The sequence below is a fragment of the Coenobita brevimanus genome, chromosome 18 (assembly GCF_032717465.1).
Source record: "Coenobita brevimanus isolate Jiangsu-jjx chromosome 18, ASM3271746v2, whole genome shotgun sequence".
NCBI lineage: Eukaryota > Metazoa > Arthropoda > Malacostraca > Decapoda > Coenobitidae > Coenobita > Coenobita brevimanus.
Window position 1 is genome coordinate 286,351 of NC_136971.1, and position 19,971 is coordinate 306,321.

General features: G+C 43.5%; 1 protein-coding gene across 1 annotated transcript in view; it reads left to right on the forward strand.

Annotated features, from left to right (window-relative positions):
• LOC145391342 (tetratricopeptide repeat protein 28) overlaps positions 1-19,971 on the forward strand; it is a 201,905-nt gene that overhangs the window by 165,070 nt on the left and 16,864 nt on the right. Inside the window, exons 7-13 of the mRNA XM_080265941.1 lie at positions 1,812-1,962; positions 9,560-9,792; positions 11,675-11,821; positions 12,713-12,934; positions 14,918-15,174; positions 17,026-17,281; positions 18,275-18,836. Coding sequence (XP_080122067.1) covers positions 1,812-1,962; positions 9,560-9,792; positions 11,675-11,821; positions 12,713-12,934; positions 14,918-15,174; positions 17,026-17,281; positions 18,275-18,836 — 1,828 coding nt within the window. The remainder of the gene's footprint in view (positions 1-1,811; positions 1,963-9,559; positions 9,793-11,674; positions 11,822-12,712; positions 12,935-14,917; positions 15,175-17,025; positions 17,282-18,274; positions 18,837-19,971) is intronic.

Consider the following 19,971-nt stretch of genomic DNA (forward strand, 5'->3'; position numbering starts at 1 on the left):
CAGTAGATACAGCCTTGTGTACCAGATATCCTGCCCAAGTTTCATTAGCAGATATCTTGCCCAAGTTGAATAAAGTCGTCGGAAGTAAGAATAAGCTTGAAGATACATTGCTGTACTGAAAGTCGTTGGATATGCCTTGTTTTATGTCTTTTCGTATGTGGCTGCGAGATAACAGACTCAGGTTCAGTCTTTTATGGCAAGCGTTAATAGATATATATAATAAATATATATATGGTGAGTGTAGCCTATACACTGTATATACACTGTATATGGCTAGTGAAGGAGTGATCGCCCTCTGCCTACACAGATCAAAAGCCCTCGGGAGCAGGGGGGTGGTTGCTTTCTCAGGCAGAGGAACTCCTTGAGAGTGAAATGGCTGGGAAGCATGCCGGCACGTGACTGGCTACAGCATAGCTGGGTCTTTCGGGTGTGGGCAATCAGGCAAGTTAGCTGCCTACTGCGACTGCAACACAATGGCGAGGTGTTCAGGAAGTTAGCCAAAGAAACCTTGATGGACTCTGAGAGAACAATAATGGCCCCCAGTCCCGTGCAGCCCTTAAATGGGCAGGGGGTGCTAAGAATCTCACGGTTGCCTCAATTACAATCTAATTCCTTTGTTAATGCAAAAAATACAATTAAAATTGGTAACTGGAATGTTAGAACGCTAAATCATGACGGTAAAATCGATGAGTTAGTGAAGGTTTTTCAAAATTACGGACTTGATATTTGTGCTCTGACTTCGTGTGTGTATTCTGTTTTGTAGGTTAGCACTGATGAAGCCTCTTAAATCCTGATGTTGTCCTCTCTAGTTTATTCTTGCAGCTACTGTAGTAGTAGTAATTGTTGCAATGTCTGGCTCGTCTGAACGTGAACTCAGTGGACTGAAGGCTAAAGTTGCCCTCCTGCAGTTCACCGTCCTCCATTTGGGGGATAGGGAGGAATTTGAGGGAAGTCTGTATAACAGGGGAGTTGGGGTGCTTGGTGATATCGGTGCCACCACATGAAGGTGTTCCTTTCCAGCACCATTCTTGCAGCTTCCAGACGAATTTATTCAGCGATGGAAAGACCTCGACTGTAGTCAGTTTCTTTTCATCTGATGCAACTGGTCCCTCACAACTTGAATACTAAGTCGTGGCAGCAGGGAATTCGATAAGCTGTAATTATGAGGTTACAAGTCAGATTAACCCTCCAGCCTCATTACATTTGGCCATCAACAGAGCATGGATTTACGATATTTGTCAGACTTATACAGACTAACTCCTCCAGTTCGAAAGGCCGTCCCATACCTAAATTAAATCGTCTGGAGATAGCAGAAATAAAATAAAGAATGAGTCATAGGTAGGAAGGGTGCTCCTTTAGTCCGCTGACGAAGTTTGTACTTGTTACTATCAGACGCGTTTATTCAGCCTGGGAAAACACCGTACTGTACTGTTTTTACTGTGGCTTAAAATTGCCATCCCTTCATTTTCAGTGCTGATTTGTAACAATAGATTTACATCAGATTATGGTGCTAGTCACGATAAAGTGCCCTGTAAAAGATGTTAGTAGTATTATTGTCTTTTCAACCACTGAGCTACGTGAAATTAGCAGCAAAAAGGCGAAAGTTTTGGTCAGGTTAAAGCAAAAAAGAAAGTATATTGACCGGATTACTTAAAGCTATATCTGACACCTCCAGTCTGAAGTGTTTCTCCTAAGCTGAAAAAAAAAAAATATGGAAATACGAAGAATAAAGAAAAATACGACATTAGAGAGAAAATGCTAATGATACGGCCTTTACAGATAACTAAGTAACTTTAACACTCCCCCAACAGGAAGCCATCAGGTACTACGATCAGGATCTTGCTCTGGCGAAGGACTTACAGGACCGAAAATCAATGGGTCGAGCCTATTGCAACCTTGGACTGGCACATCTCGCACTGGGCAACTCAGAGACGGCGCTGGAGTGTCAGAAGTACTTCTTGGGTATGTACAGATATATTTAAGTGCCTTTTGTTTCGTGTGTGTGTGTGTGTGTGTGTGTGTGTGTGTGTGTGTGTGTGTGTGTGTGTGTAACTTGATGGTCTTCGGATTGACTTCGATACGTAATACACGTAAGTTTATCTGTAAAGGGAAATCCCCCTAAAATGTGTGCAGATGGTTTAGTCTTTGACGTGGACTCAGAATTCCAGTTGCTTGAGCGGTAAGTAGATGAATGTGTTGTCCATTACAGTCCATATGTTGTTGATTTGTTTGACTTTTATACTTCCTCTCTTCTTGCATTCTGGACCCAACCTCACCCCATCTTTAGGGGAGAAGAGATGTGAAGATGATGATGGTGTGTTGCTACGTGGTGTAATATTGCCTTTAGGTGATTCTACAGTGAATGACATGCCAAATGGTATTTTGTAGCCCAGGAAACTATTCATTACATGGACGCCTGGCGCTTCAGTGAGTTAGGACGCTTCAACCTGATATTCCCCGTAACAGTTTATTTCTGAGGAGTGGGTAGTCGAGGGAAATCCTGCGAATCAAAATGCAACAGTATCGGGGATGAGTAGTATACAAGTCCACAACTATACTCTTTTCACCTTAACTTGGCAGAGATTTAATTTTCTTCTGAGTTTTATTTCACGTAACTCGGCGGCAGGAAAACGGCTCTGCATCCTTTCCATAGCACGTCTTCGTGACTGACATAATATTTTTGTGCTCATTGCTACACCTCAGTATTCAAGATGGAGAAATGGCAATTTTGGGCCATTAGAATAAAAAAAAAAAAAGCGCAGCGGTGAGATTCAGTGCTCATCATCATCATCATCGTCTCCCAGTCCAGTCCAGTGGCATTTGACCCTGGCAGGGGAGGTCGTAAATATGATAATTATGTAAAGTTATGGCGAGATTTGTGGTGACTTACGTACAATAGGAAGCTAGAGAGAGAGAGAGAGAGAGAGAGAGGTGAGGGAGAACAAAAGTAAGAAGGGTAAGGGAAGAGTGGAGAGGGAGGGGAAGGGAAAAAAAAGTTGGGGAGAGGAAACTGAAGGGAAGCAGGGGGTGGGGAACAGAAGGGGCGATGAAGAGGGGGATAAAAGAGAGATACCGTATAAGGAGGAAAAAAATAGTGAAGTTAAGCAGAAGAGGAGGGGGGGGGGAAGGAGGAGGAAGGGAGAGAAAAAGAAAATTAGAAGAGAAAGTAGGAGCGTGCACAGAGAAAAAGAGAGAGAGAGAAAAGGGGACAATTCGGCAACCATCACTACATGAAAAATAATAATGAATGAAGCATGAACTTGAAGATAATGAAGAGAGGAGTGAATGGGCCAATTTAGGAGCAGAAAATATTGACTGGAGAGAGAGAGAGAGAGAGAGAGAGAGAGAGAGAGAGAGAGAGAAACCCCGCAGTGGGAGGGACATTCTTGTTGTGTGATGGTGGTCTAGATAGCAACCTTCTAAGGCTCACCATTGTCCTGTGTGTGTGTGTGTGTGTGTGTGTGTGTGTGTGTGTGTGTGTGTGTGTGTGTGTGTGTGGAGGTCGCACACACAAATAACACTAGGCACCTCGACCTTCTGTATCTGTCATCAGTGTTTGGGTTAACAATGGTGCATACTGACTTGCTGTTGGAATTCTTGGTTGACAGGGTGTGTGTGTGTGTGTGTGTGTGTGTGTGTGTGTGTGTGTGTGTGTGTGTGTGTGTGTGAGAGAGAGAGAGAGAGAGAGAGAGAGAGAGAGAGAGAGAGAGAGGCAGGGAACTATGGAAGCTAAAGAAAGGGAGAGTTAAGGATGATAGGTAGGAAAAGGTGAGTATATCCGACACCTTTTGGAGAGAGAGAGAGAGAGAGAGAGAGAACTAGGAAGAGTGTACAGAAGGAATATCCTCCAACTACCGTATTTTTTCCTCCTCGTCTTCCAATACCTTTGATTATATTCACAAACTCTCCCAAACTTAAGCTGTATGTAAGATTGCATGTAGATACGTTCCCCCCCCCCACCTGTCCCCCTAAAGGTGGATGGTGGACTGACAGAGAATGGCAGCTTCACCCTGCAGTCCACCACGTTCACGTTCCCATCGAACCTTGGGCAACGGCAACTACTGCTGCAAGGATAAAAATCAACCCGTCTCATTTCACCCCCTTCGGGGTGTAGGTGCCCGAAGCGAGGCTACTGTCGTCCCGTGCATTAAAGGGTGAATGACCAGCCTACTTCCCATAATGGTACTCTCTGATTGAAGAGCCTCCAGTCACCTTTTGGAGGAACGAAACTGTTTCGTCACCATTACATTCAGTTAAAAGACAGTGTAATTCAAACTGTCAGCTTAGATTATGCTTTGACCTCCACCCTCCACCCCATCGCCATTTTTGTTAGGCCCCGGGACTTCATTAAAAGAGGCCACATATCTGCACGTCATATAGGCTAGCCACGGCCGCCAATGAACAGCTTCATCTGTTCATTGTGCAAGACAGAGGTATATTGATAGAACGTTTAAAGCAGTGCGACAGCTATTTTACCAACTCCTCTCTACTCACGCGTTCATCAGTTTTTTTGGATTTTGCAAAGCTGGTTTCACAGGCCCTTGCATTAATGCATGAAATCGTCGAGAAGATTAAGAACGTGTTTCAGGCCATCTAGCAGCGACTTGCATCTGACCCAGAAGCTAAAGAAGTCAACGTGGATTGTGCAGTTGCCATGTGAAACACAGTGCGAGACGTTTTTCCTCCTGTTCACGTGCATGGCTGTAGTTTCCACTGGGTTATGGCTGTTAGGTGTAAAATACAAGAAGTTGGCTGAGCATCGGCTTGTAAGGATTGCCAAGTAAACGACCTTGTGTGGCGAGTTTAGCACTTCCCTACCTATCTAAGCGACACAAAAGACCTGCCTTTATAGAACTGCAGACCATATCATAACAGTCGGACACTCCGTGGCCCCTCCTTCCCCAACCCCATCTCCCAAAAAAAGCCTGTTTCAACAGCAGTGTGTGGTCAGTGGGCAGCTGGTGTGCCATTCGACAACTAATAAGAACTAATAACGATGTAGAGAATTGGTACCAGCGTTTGAAGCAGCGTAGAGAGAAAAATAACCTCGGTTTTTATCTCTTAGTCCCCATGCCACATAGAGAGGAATTTATGTTACCTAGCAACACTTAGTTGCAGAGTATAAACTGAAGCCAACATCACAGTGGACCAAGTACGGCAAACAGGTTCGCTGCAAGTAACTCTGAGATGACTGTGAGAAAAAGACCATCTCAGCCACCAAGTTCTTGAAAGATTGTCAGGGCTACTTCTCTCACGAGTAACAGCAGGCGTAAGTGACAAGAGTATGAAAGTAGTATTCTATTTCGGGTATCAGGGCAGTAAATCGTGTACACAGTATTGTAATAGCAGATATTTTTTTTATATACTTCCATTTGATTGTTTCTGCAATAAATAGAGTTTGAAACGTGCATTTAATGTTTTTAACGTTTCACCAGTGTGATATTTAGTACGCCAGCACCTGAATATTCACAGAAGCTCACTGCACTAAATCTTCGATGAAATTTCGAAGACCTTAAATGGTGATGGCTAATTATTCTTACCCTGTAAAGTGCAGTAGAAGCAAACGACAACGCAGTGGTCCCAAGCAAAGGAGAAATTGCATCCATTTATGAATCCTTCTGAAATACTTTTACTGTTCCCTGCAGATTAATTTTGCCTGAACGACTGGCGACAAAATAATTAGGATCATTGGGACGAAACAGGTAAAACATGGTGACAAACCAGGCAAAACATATTGATGAAACAGGTGGGATCAGGGTTACGAAACGAGTCTAAGATGTGGTGACGAATCGGGTTGGTGACGAAATTAGATGTATCCACTCTTGGAGACAAGCTATGGAAGGCTGTCACGCCTACTAGAGTGTTTCAACCATTAGATCACCTGACGTCTCTCTTTCTCCGACTTGTCCTTCTCCTGCCCCACCTCTCCCCTCCTCTCCATGCACCTCTGCTCCGATACCTGGTTTTTGTCTGGTCATGGTGTAGGTGAGATGGAGGGACTGATTACAAGTGTGAACTACCTGTGTCCTGGTTGTGGCAGGTGAGCCTCACACACGGTGGTCGCTAGGGAAGGTGGTGGTCGACTGAATAGAAAAGTTGGCTCCAGTTTGAAAGGACGCGAATTCCAGCCCAGGCTGGTCCAGGGTACAGTGTGATTATTTTAATTTCGTTTAAATGATCGTCCACAAGATTCTCCAGCATGTCATAAACACCGCCGCAAAGGCCAGTTACAATCTCGAATGAGACATTCCTATAAAATATTCAGAATGAACGGTCCCTATTAGCCCCGAAGTGGTGACGTGAATAAGTTTGACACTTAAAAGGACTGCTGACCTCCCCCCCCCAAAAGAAAAAAAAAAAAAAGTTACCGGTATGAATTCTGTGTCTATGGTCTGACTCAAAAAATACTTGAAAATGGTGCGTGTGCCGCTCGTGTTCCTGCAGATAAGAACTCCCATTTTCAACACTGCCAAGGTAGTAGTGGTATGAAGCTTCCTATGCCACGGAGAATACGACCTTCAGCCCAAGACATAAATTCCCCACTAAAATACATCCTCCTGACACTGCTGGCGTCCACTGTGGCATCCTGCTCAGTCTTTCCCTGTTCTCGTAACCCTAACCTTCCCAGAATCCACGCACCCATTACCCTTAATCTCCGTATTCTAGATGGCGTAGGATCTCTTCATTAGCGATTTATTTTGTACATCACACCTTCATAAAAGCTCTTTTACGCAGTTGATGCAAACTATGTTGCTATAAAAACTACATAACAAACATCCTGGAGAGAATGTTACAATGTGATATGGAAATGAGTCACTAAGGAAGAGGTGCTCCGAAGTTTTCTCTGACCAAGAATAAGGCAAAAATAGTTCTCCTCACAAATGAATCCTCTGTGTCGCCTAAAATACGGCAGACATAAGTTCTTTTCTTAAATAAATCCTGCCAACGTTGCTGACATCCAAAATGGTAACCTTCCTCACTCAGTCCTTCCTTGCCCTCGTAACCCGAAATAAGTCGCTAGAGAAGAGTTGCTGCCAAGCTTCCTCTATAGCCCAGAAACGTCCTTTTCTCATAAATATATCCATACGCTGCCGATATCCAAAATGGCAGCCTCTTAACTCAGTCCTTCCTTTCCCCGTAACCCGAACCTCCCCAAAATCCACCCAATTAGTTTCACACCCTTACCCATTAGCTTACCACGGAGCTGGAAATGGGAGCCCTTAGGATCACTGCAGCTGTAATTATGGGTGACTGAGAAAGGAGGGTTGGTAATGCCTGCAGTGGTGTTAGTAGCTGGGGAAAATTTGTGGTTTGAGGGAGGCGTGAATGATGGTGGCGATAAGAGGGGGCTGGTCGGAGAGGTGGTGATAGAGAAGACTATGCCTTTTTACTCTAACTTGGTCTAAATTTTCTATCTTGCCATCCTGAGTGCTGAGCTGTAGAAATAGATAACAGTAGAATATGATGTTAGTTACCAAGGAGTGCTATGGAAAGGATGTAAAGCCGTAGTAGTGTCTTATTCTGCCATTGTACTATGAGAAATAAGCTGCAAAAGGACAAAAATCTGGGCCACGTTAAAGTGAGATAACCATAATTGCATGCTATAGAAAGTTCGTAATTTGTGAGGGGCGCTGATGATGGTGGTGATGAGAAGGGATGGGCTGGAGTGGTGGTGGTAATGTGAAAGTGAGAGACTTGCGAGCGTCTTCACATTGTGTGTGTGTGTGTGTGTGTGTGTGTGTGTGTGTGTGTTTGTGTGTGTAATTCACCGGGTCGGTCAGGATCACTTGATGGTCGTGATCGTCAGATTTTTACCCTCCCGGAAGGGAGCTGAGAGCTCATATAGTCCGATCTAAGGGCAAGGCTGTTGCCTTCACACACGCACACACCCGTCCCCTTGCTCAAGGGGGACAGTAACCACCCACTTCGTCAGTGAAACTTTTCGCAACCTGAGCGAGGTGCGAACTCCCGTCCACCAGTTGGCAAACGAGAACGTTACCACTGCACCAGCGAGCGGTGTGTGTGTGTGTGTGTGTGTGTGTGTGTGTGTGTGTGTGTGTGTGTTTATACTATTTAATATGATGACGTAATTGTTTGCATTTATTCAGCATGGGAGATCTCTCTCTGATTGTAGGGGATAGAAACCATCCATCACCTAGTACAGTAATTATAGTCCTATCAAGAGCGTAGGACACCGGGGCTAGGCTTTTCAGTCTCAGTATTATAGATGAGGGTGACCAGCTGCGCTCTTCCTCAAATGGCATTATGAGCACTAAAAAACAGCCATGGCTTTGATATGTACCCCTACAGACTCAGAGCGCCTTGACTTCCTAAACCATCAGGCATCATTTGGTTATTATTATGATCACCACCCAGTGCAGCAGATGGTTTCCTGACTTACAGGATACTATTAGGCTTGTCTTTGAATGTAGAGTCACCATAAGGCAGCACAACACCGAGTGAGTGGCTGGTGGGCTCTGTTAATCTGAAATGTAATAAAAACACTTAGAGCCATCATCATCGTCATCGTCATCATCATCATCATCATCATTATCGTTGTCATCATCGTCGTTGTTGTCGTCGTCGTCGTCGTCCTCCTCCTCCTCCTCCTCCTCATCATCATCATCATCATCATCATCATCATCATCACTAACTTCCTTCTCCCCCTCCTCCTCTTTCCCCTCCTCCTCCTCCTCCTCCTCCTCCTCCTCCTCAACCACCTCATCATCATCATCATCATCGTATCCCAGCTTCTCTTCTAATACTTAAGGTGGAAGAAAAACAAAGAAAGAATGAAAGAAAAACACAACAAAAACCCACGACATCTCCAGGTAGTTTAGATTGCAGGGGCTTTTTTATGTCACGTCTGTCTTCTCTAACCCAGAGAGAGAGAGAGAGAGAGAGAGAGAGAGTTAAGGACCGTACATCATCATAGTTATTATTATTATTATTATTATTATTATTATTATTATATTATTATTATTATATTGCTGACGCTCGCCCAGTGTAGTGTTACCTTTAGGTGTTTTTACACCGAGTGACAAACCAAGTGGCTATCTGTAACCCAAGACACCAGGTACTAAGCAGGGTGGTAATCATATTACCAGCCAAGGAACTCCTGTTGGTCTAGTGAGTTAAGGCGCTCCAGTCAGATGTGTAGGGCTTACATCCCAGGGTTGTTGAGGTTTATTTCTTGCACAGTTCTCACATGGAAAGATGACTTGTCTCTCTCCTTAGTTGTGTGGACTGTGTAACATATCGTCAAACCCCTTCACCTCAAAATGGGTAGATTGGGACTGGCTGTTAGTGTAATAATATCAGGTCTGGATGATGATGATGTTGATGATTGTGATTATTATTATTATTATTATTATTATTATTATTATTGATAATAATATTATTATTGCCAGTATTAAATTTTATGCTCATGCCCACTGGCACTGCATGGGATGGCCCTGCAGGGGTGGTAGCTTGCCTGTGGTTGATGGGTCTGCTCAGTCAGACAGTTAGTACAATAACAACAACAACAACCCATTGACACTCTCTTCTCTTTTTTCAGCCTTAGCCCATATGATGAAGCACTTACAGGGCAAATTTCGGGCCCTTGGCAATATCGGTGACGTGCTGATGAAGATGAAAAACTACGACGAGGCAGTCAAGGTGTATCAGAAGCAGCTCGTCCTGGCCAAGCAGTCCCGGGATAAGGTGTTGGAGGCCTCTGCATACGGAGCACTCGGTCTGGCTCACAGGCTCCTGAAGTGCTTTGATAAAGCGCTTGGTTATCACACCCAGGTATGGGAAGGTGGTTTGGGCATACAGCTGAAAAAGCAGCATTATAAGTGGCATAGGAGGCTTCATAACACCTCTTCCTCAGCAGTTCATTTTGGGTGTGGGAAGGCATGTGGTTAGCACATGCAGATATGGAAAAGTGAAATTTTTTCTGGCATGGATATGGAGCCAAAAGGTGCACTGGACACAGCTCACCCTGGCCAACCAGGCTTGGGAGGAGGTGCTTGAAGTCTCTGCCAATGGTGGCTTAATCTAGTTCAAGACTGCTAATGCACTTGGCTGTTACACACAGGCCTGGAAAAATGACACAGGTTTGGATTTAAAAAGTGGTATTTAATTGTGGTATAGAGGCATATTTTGTGTTGGCATCTGAGACTGCTGAAGTACTTTGATAAGTCTTTTGGCTAACACACAGAGGTATCAAAATCATATTTATCTGTAGTACTGTATAGATATAGAGCCACATACCACATGCTAGTACAGAAAAGCAGTCTTAATTTCTGGTATACTGTAAATATAGAATCACTTGAGGCCACTGTTAATTGAGCACTCACTCTTGGCCACAGGCTGCTAAAGTGATTCAGTAAGGCACTTGGCTATCATGCACAGATATGGAAAAAAAAAAAGATAGAGAGAGAGAGAGATGTTTAGTTTTAGTGCAGATTCAGGATTGCATTCTAGGTGACATAGGAGCTTCATAGTATCTATTGCTCAGTTACTCATTTTGCACTTTACACTTCATTATCATCTTGTTCTGTGTATGAATAATGCAAACTACTATACTGTATGTCAGTACTGAAATATAGACATAGCATACAAGAAATGTAATATGTAATTTTCAAAATAATTTACCAAGGAAGAGATGCTACAGAGCCTCCTATGCCACCCTGAATTCACAGTGTCCTGAACAGCTAAAATGTAAGGATTTAACAAAGTTGTGTTTCATGTAAAAATGCTACAGTTTCATAAGATAAAGATTGGCATTTCCACATACCATATGTGCCACCATATAAGTCAACATTTTAAGCATAAAAAAATCTCTCAAAAACTAGGGGTCGACTGTTACACCAAGCACAGAGTTGTTGGTACAGGGCAGAGATGAAATTAAGTCCATGGCATATACTGAAGGAGAGAAGCGACATTACCAGCAGGCCTGCAGCCATATGATAGCCTACTAAATTCTGTCATGTTAGTTTTGTACCACAACTTTTGTGACAGATCCAGGTTTTATATAATGTACACTACTAGTTCATACCAGGTTAATTTTTGTAGTCGAGACAAAGTTTTATTAAAAGCAAGTTATGGTTACCTGTAATTACCGGCATTTACACTTAAAATGTGAGGAGTATCCTGTGCTGTGCAACCTTCCATGAACGTACACAAACACCAACTGGGTAATGGCTATTCAAGGCAGTGAATCTGACATGCTGTTACCAGAGGCTTTCCATGGATAGAGATGATATGCATTACGAAGAGTTTTGCTACGGTGATTGGTGCTTGTAAACTTTTGCTGTTTTGGCTCCTACAACATCAGTTGTCTTCAGGTTAACACATACAGGTTCTTGACAGCAAGATGGAAGCAGTGCTGCCTTTCTGGGGGGTTGACTTATATGGCGAGTATTGGCCTAAACCTGAATTACACCTCAGAATTTTAAGGGTTGACATATACACTAGATCAACTCATACACCAGCATATATGGTATTTACTGACCTTGTTTTTGGTACTGGTGGAACCTAGCCATAGGACGAAAGATTAGTGATTGGCTAGGAAAAAGAATCTAAGATGATGACAGTGATGATGATGATGATGATGATGATGATGATGATGATGATGATGATGATGATAATGATAATGATGTGCTAACCTTGTCATTACTTCCTTTAGGAACTGACCATACGACAAGAGATGGGTGACATTAAGGGTGAATGCAAGGCTCATGGCCACCTGGGAGCTGTCCATATGTCACTTGCCAACTACACAAATGCCATGAAGTGCTATGAAGAGCAGCTGGAGAGGGCCAAAGAGTTAAAGGTGAAATATCATGCGTTATTAGTCATATGAATGAGAATGGTGTGAATTAAAGGGATGGCAGAACCATTCCAGACCACATCAGTGCCATGAAGTGCCTTAAGGAACAGCTCATTTGGGTCAGAGGGCTTATGGTGAAATTACAGTACATAAGTGTTATTATTATTTCACAAAGAGAGACAGACTGGCAGATGAGGAAGTAAAGGGGCACTGTGGTGTTCTTGAGAGGTTTGGCTGTGTAGATAGAATGGAGACAGAAATTTGATGTGAGAGTGTATGGTATGAGAGTGAGAGGGACAAGGGGAGGGGTAGACTGAGGATGAAGTAGGGGAATGGGATAGAAAGGTATATGCATGATGGTAATATGAATGTGGGAAGGGCAGCTCATTGTAAGATACACAGGTACAGTAGTTTATTTGTGACCATCCCTTGTGGGACTAAGGTACCTGGCTGTATCTAGATAGACACATTCGATGCTGCAGATAAGTGTCAAAGTGTGTGTGATGTGACTGGGTGTATGTGTACCCTATGTATTAAAACCCATAAGCAATATAAAGAAGCACCTGGGAAGTGTTAGTGAGGTTGATGCTGCAATTTGTTGTTTCATCCCTGACCCTTCACCTTATCCTGACCACTTAATAGTAATATTTTTTATGCATGGAAGAAGGAACCAAAGGCTAGAAGCCCACAAAGTGTTCCCTCCAAGAAAAAATAAAAACAAGATAATAGAGAGCCAGAATCAAGAATGATGGTGTGTTATGTGAAAAGTGTCCATATGTTAAGGAACAGTTAGTAAAATAATGATAAGTGAAAACATGTTAATTGAGGAGTTATTAAATGAACAGTTAGTTCATTAAAACAAAAGCATGTTAAATGAGGAATTATTATACCTAGGACGCAGCATTGGAAGCCCAGGCATTTGGCAACTTGGGCATTGCAAGGCTGAACATGGGCCACTTTGAGGATGCCATTGGGTACTTGGAACAGCAGCTGGCCACCCTAGAGCAGCTGTCAACCACCACTGCCGTCATCGATAAGGGCCGAGCCTTTGGCAACCTCGGTGACTGCTATGATGCCCTTGGGGATTCAGAAGAGGCGATAAAGTGTCATGAGCAGGTAAAGTACTGGACTTTGGTTCTTAGGTATTTATGATCAAAACCCTGCAATATCTGTATTTTCATCATCATTAATAAGGGCTGAACCTTTGGAGTCAGTGGCTGTTATGATAGCCTTGGGGATTTGGAGGAGGCAGTAAATTGCCATAAGTTGTTATGATACTGTGTTTCAAAAGTATCTCTGAGTCTAGGACATTTGTTTCAACCTAATGAGGATCTGTAACCCCTTGTGGCTCAGTAGATGGCCAATTGTAGTCAAACTGGAGGGGATTTGGAGGAGCCAGTGAAGTGTCACAAGCAGATAAGGTACAAGAGTGGGATTCTCAAATGCCTTTAAGATTGATTCCCTGTTGTAACTTAGATTTGTTTCCAATGTCATTGATGAGGACCAAGTCTTTGGGAATCTGGGCCACTGTTACAACACCTTTAGGGATTCAGAGGAGGTGATGCAAGTAACATGCCATGAGCAGGTAGGGTACTGTTCTTTTATTTATCTTTTAATCTATACCACATTTTTTCTGACCTGATGATGATTGCAAGGGCCTTCCGGCTCAGTTTATGGCAAATTGTAGTCAGATTGGAAGGGATTCAGAGGAGGTGATAAAGTGCCATAATTAGATAAGTCAAACATATCCACAGTTGATTTTCTCTCTTAACTTAAAACTATTTCTGCCATCATTAATAAGAGCCAAGCCTTTGGGAATCTCAGTGAATGCTATGATAACCTTGCAGATTCAGAGGAGATAATAAAGCATCATAAGCAGGTAGGGTACTGTTCGTTTATTGGTATTCTTCTGTGAATACATACTCTGTTCACCTCAGCTTGGCCAAATATCATCATCTTTTCATCTTACTCCTTGAATCCAGTGATTATATTTCTTTCATTTTATTCTGGATTCCTCCAAACAATTTTATTATTTTTACAACAGAGAGACTGCTAGGGATCAAGCAGTGTGGAGTTCCACCATTAGGTGACTAAGACTGATGGAGACAAGCATGTTGGAGTCTTTAAATGATATGAAGCAAAGCAAAAAACAAATGTCTACCAGTGAATGAGTATATGGAGGCCATATCTAACTCCTCCAGTTTGAAAAGTCCCCCCATGGCTGCATATAATTGTCTGGTAGTAGGAAGAAGAAATACAAAATACATCATTGGATTTAAGGAGCTCAGTTTGCAGGGATTCAGAGGAGACAGTAAAATATTATGAGCAGGTAAAGTTCAGTTGTAATGCATAGGGATTCAGAGGAGACAATAAAAATATTATGAGCAGGTAAAGTTCTGTGCAGTGCATAGGGATTCAGAGGAGACAATAGAATGTTATGAGCTGGTAGGATTCTGTTGTTTTACTGATCAGTAAATCTGGTTGCTTCAGGTAGTGTCATGTGAAAAAATGGAAGGAGCAGGTAATGAATGAGGGGATGATAAAGGGGAGGTGAGATACGAGGTGGAGGGGAGTACAGGGAGGTGAGGAGTGAGGCAGGGAGGTGTGGTTGGCGCTGGGGAGGTGTGAGTGAAGCCGGAGAAGCAAGGGGTGAGGTAGGGGAGGTGTGGGTGAGGCAGAAGTAAGAGATAAGGTTGGGGAGGTGTAGGTGAGGCAAAAGTAAGGAGTGAGGTAGGGGAGTTGTGGGTGATGAGGTGGAGGTGTTTAACATTCAGGTACACTACCTAAGTTAAAGTACTGGTAGGTATGCTAGGATCTCCTTACTTTATCAGCTGTATCATAATACAGCATTACATACATACATACATGCATTTTCTAAAAACTGATAACAGTACACTCTATACCAAATTCTCTGTTTCCCCCTTCAGCAGTATCTGTCCATTGCTTTCAAAACAAAAAGCCACAGCGATCAAGAGAGACAGCCAAAGCCTGGGAAGCTCACATTGCTGTATTTGGCAACCTAAAACAGGCTCTGGTCCACTATGCGAAGAGGCTAGTAGTTTCACATAAATCTAATTCTCTTTTTTCTTGTATTTACAGTATCTGGCCATTGCGCTGAAGACGAAGAGCCCCAGGGATCAAGAACGAGCCTACAGAGGTTTAGGCAGCTCACACCGCTGTATTGGCAACCTACAACAGGCCCTGGTCTGCTATGAGAAGAGGCTGGTAGTCTCACACGAGCTCAATATCCCAGCAGCCAAGGGATCAGCTTATGGGGAGCTGGGACACATTCACTCCCTCCTTGGTAACTTTGAACAGGCCATCTCTTGTATGGAGCACCAGCACCAGATTGCTAGGTAAGTTTAATACCAGTATATCTTTATTGTGTTTATAATAAAGGCTAGTGGTGGTGGCAACTGTCATCCACTTACTTAATGTAGTTGCTGCCTGTTTCTTCCCTTTCCTTTCTCATTCAGTCTATGTGTTTGCCCTCCTCTCTTTGTACTTCTCCCTTTCCTTCCTGTCACATTTTATTACTTTTCTTTTCACTTCAAGGGGTTCTGCATTGAGTTTCTCTACATCTTTCCCCATGCCTTGCTGTGATGAGATGCTGTCAGCCACAAGGGAACACTGCATGGGATGGCCCTGGAGGGGTGGTTGTTAGTGGTTTGTGGATGACCGGTCTGCTCAGCTAGACAGACTGGGACTGATCATCAGCAACAAATTTGTAGTGTATCTTAGTAGTGAGTTATGAAGTAGATGCTGAATGGCATGAAGACTTAATTAGCAACTTTTCAGAAATACTTTACCGAAGATACAATTCTGAATTGTAATATTGATGCACTTTCTAGCCACACAAATTCTTAAGCAATATTCTGAGAAGTTTGTTGGGTTCAATAGATTGCATCACCTTATTTTAAATGCCATTGTGCACTGTCTCGTTACTGAGGTAGGAAAGTGGTTTGATATTAGTGTCCTCCAAGGTACATAATTACCTTTATTAGTAAGGACGGTGTAAAGAATGAGAGTGAAAGAAGCATGAACAGGGAGAGATGGAGAGAGAAAATGAAGGAGAGGAAGAGGGCATGTTGAAGGGAAGATGAAGAGAGATGGAAGATGAAAGAGAGAAGGAAGAAGGAGGGAAGGAGTTAAGAAGAGAAGGGCTGAGAAAGAAAAAGGAATCCAAGAGGAGAAAAAAGAGAAAGGTTATAATGTAGAGAATACCCATGAATTCTCATAGAACCATAGTGGATAACTTGGGCTATACAGTAAGTTTTTGTCATATGTCAGGGAGGCATTTCAAAATATTTTTTCCATGTACTGTATGAACTCTCAAATCCAAAATGCTTGGGTCCAAAGACTTTATGGAAAATGAAATATTTGGGAAAATAGAATCATGATGATAACTATAAGCAAAGTTCAGATGATACTACAGCAACAACAGCAACAACATGTGTGCACCATCCAGCCCTCTTAAGCTACCAGAAGAGGCTGGATGACTCCGTCGCTGATGACTGTCCAGGATGTAACACAGCACCCCATACTATTAAGCACATTATGGAAGACTGCATTGCACACAATCACCTATGCCAACAACACAACTTACACTCTTTGAGAGCTCTGTGGGGAAGCCCGGTCTCAGCCATGGCCTTCCTGAGAGACTCTGGGCTGTTCGGCCAGACTTTTTTTTTTTTTTTTTTTTTTTTTTACGTGTCCGACTCTGGGCAAAGGTTTCAGGGCCTATTTCTTGGGGGCAGTGACCTATCCCAAGGCCCAGTAATCCTCCTACACTTCCACATGTCACCATGTCCACTGCATAGGGAACAACTACTACTACTACTACAACAACCTTTAGTTACACCAAATGAAGAGGACAAAGTGAACCAGCCATTTCAGAGAGCTGAGCAACAAGCTATGCAAGACATAGGCAACTTGTGGGCTGGGAACAGAACTGTAATGGATGGCATTACAGTTGTTGTTGTTGTTGTTATTATTATTGTTGTTGTTTCTCCAGACTTATTGGGACTTGAGCCCAGTGCACTACAGACTGAAGTTACCCTTCTACAGTCCACAGTCTTCCATTTGGAGGGTATGGAGGGATCTGAGGGCTTTTTATTTGTTTCTGTGCTACCATATGAAGAACTTCCTCTCCAGTATCTTCACTTGCACCAAATGAGGAGGATAACTAAGCAAACAATGAATTTCAGAGAGCTGGGTGACAAACTGTGTGAGGCAGAGGCAGCATGTGGGCTTGGGACAGTGTATCAACAGATGTGCGAGTACACCACAGCCCTCAGATATCACCAGCTGGATTTGCGCATTGCTGAGGAGCTGACCAACCCAGCTGAACAGGGGAGGGCTCATGGAAACATCAGCCTTGCCTATGAGTCCCTGGGGAATTTTGAACAAGCAGTGACTCATGGGGAGCAGCATCTCAGTATTGCAGCACAGATGAATGACAAGGTATAGTAAATTTTTGCTGACAGTAATCCCCAATTGCTTCCCACTCAGTTCCAAAACATAGCATGTTTCTTCTGCTCTGATGATCCTCAGCTCCTTTCAACTCAGTTGATGGATAAGTGTAGTCAGACCGGAGGGTTGATGAATAACAATGTATAGTAGGTCTCTTCTAACCTAACAAAAATCCAGAACCCCTTACAGCTCAGTTCCAAGCTAAAGCAAATTTTTCTAACCAGACAAAGCTCTCTAACCTCTTTCAGCTCATTTAATGGCCAGGTGTTGTCAGATTGGAAGGTAAGTTTTATTAGTAACCATGGAAATTCCTTCCTTTCACACACAGCTAGCTACAAAGCAGCTGGCTCATTAGCTTGAGGGTTCAAATCCTGGTGTGGGCAGCTGGCATTACTTGACTCAGGTGATCATCCACCCTTTGTGGGCCATTAGGTAAAATGAGTACTTAGGTTAACACCTAGGGGAGGTAACTGTAGTAACCTTGATAATGCAGTGGCCCTGTATCCCAGGATAATGGGTGAATAACCCACCACAGACTCAAAGGCCTGTGTTATAGAGATGAGCACTGCAGCAAAGTGCTTCATGGTGTCTGCCCCCACCCAGGGAAGCATGTTAATGCCCATACTTTGGAGAGTGTGTTCACATGGTTTTGTCACTTGTTATGTCAAAGTCAAAAATTTTATTTGCCTTATTAAATCAAGTTGCATAGTTTTGAGATTTCTTTTTTTATTTTCATAAATAAGAGTAAGTATATTGTACTAGGCTGAGCTCATGAAATGACAACAAAATTCAGAGAGGAAATGGGACAAGAGTTGGGCAGCTTAGGTCTGCTAACATGTAATACCAAATACTGTACCTGCTGAAAATAATTAACTGGATGAAATGGCCTGAGTTGTGTGCTCTTTGCAGAGTACAGAAATTTATGTGAACATTTAAAACTGTAGAATGAAGATAGTGTTATGTCAGTGAGGTGCATACTTCCAGGTGGCCAAGACTCTTGCCTATGCTTCATTGGGTCGCGTCCACCATGCCCTTGGGAACACCACACAGGCTGTGGCGTACCTCCAGCAGGGCCTTCAGATTGCTGAACAACTGGGAAGAAGGGAAGATGAGGCCAAGATCAGGCACCGGCTGGGTATGGCCTTGTGGGGCCATGGGGACCTTGAGGCAGCACAGACTCAGCTAGATCGTGCTGCACACCTTTTGGATACAATTCGCAGAGATGCCCGTGGGTCCCAAGACTACCGTCTCTCCCTATTTGACCTCCAGACAGCCTCATATCAAGCCCTACAGCGTGTACTGGTAGGGCTTGGACGTAGTGAAGAAGCCTTAGTGGTGGCAGAAAGAGGACGAACTAGAGCCTTTGTTGATCTCCTCTTTGAACGGCAGGGAACTAACACTGCCTCTCGGGCCTCCAGGATAGAGGACTCGACACCATCATCCGTGGAGCAAATTGTTGACATAGTGAACCGGCAGAAGGCATCGGTACTTTATTACAGTATCGCTGCTGGCTGCCTGTACAGTTGGTTAATTGTACCAAATAAAGGTAAGGAAAGTTGAGCATCAGTGTGCAGTACAGTAATCAGTTTATAAGTTACTTTGCTGTTGTTGTTATGGTCCCAACCTCACCTTGACATGAAGTTGGTGGACTGTAAGCTGAAGTTACCCTTCTCCTGCATTCTACCATTCTCCTCTCAGGGGATAGGAAGAAAGTTGGGGAGCACTTGTAAAACTGGGAAGTGGAGCTACCTGGGTGTCCCAGGACTTGATGTACTAATAGCAGAAGGTTATTCTTGGGTTAAGTTTTCAGTAATACTATCTATCTATCTATCTATTGCCAGACGCCTCAATCCCGTTTGGGGTGGCCACAAACAAATTGCCTCCACGTCGTCCTGTCCCCCGCCATTTCACTGCCCTGCTCCCAACTCACACCCCCATCTCTCATATACCTCTCCATCCCATCCCTCCATCTCATCCTCGGCCTCCCCCTTCCTCTTCCCCCCTCCACCTCACTCACATACACTCTCTTCGTCAGTCTTTTACCCTCCATCCTCTCCACATGGCCAAACCACCTCAGTGTGTTCCTCATAACACTTTCTATCACATCCACATCCACACCATACTGCTCCTTTATATCCTCATTCGTCAGCCTGTCTCTCCATGTGACTCCACAGGCTCCTCTTAAATAACTCATTTCCACTGCTTTCACTCTTGACCTGTGTCCTTCCAACAATGTCCAAGCTTCACTTCCATATGTTAGAGTTGGTATCACAATACTGTCATGTAGTAACTTTTTTACTTCCATGCTCACTTCCCAGTTTCTTATCACTGCTTCCAAAGAACCAGCAACCTTTCTTCCCTGCTGTACCCTTTCAAGCACTTCACCCTCCAAACCTCCATCCTTACTCATCACATTACCCAAGTACTTAAACATACTCACATTTTCCAATTCCTCACCATCCAACCTCTCTGTACATTCACTGACTTCACCTCTCTCAAAGACCATCACTTTACTCTTCCCTACATTCACCTTTAGATTCCATTTCTTGCACACTCTCCCAGACTCATCCACCAAGCCTTGCAGCTCCCCTTTGTCTTCACTCAACAACACAGTATCATCTACAAACAACAGTACAGGTAGTTTCCAAACACTATCCTCTCTCACCAGGGCCACTCCAACA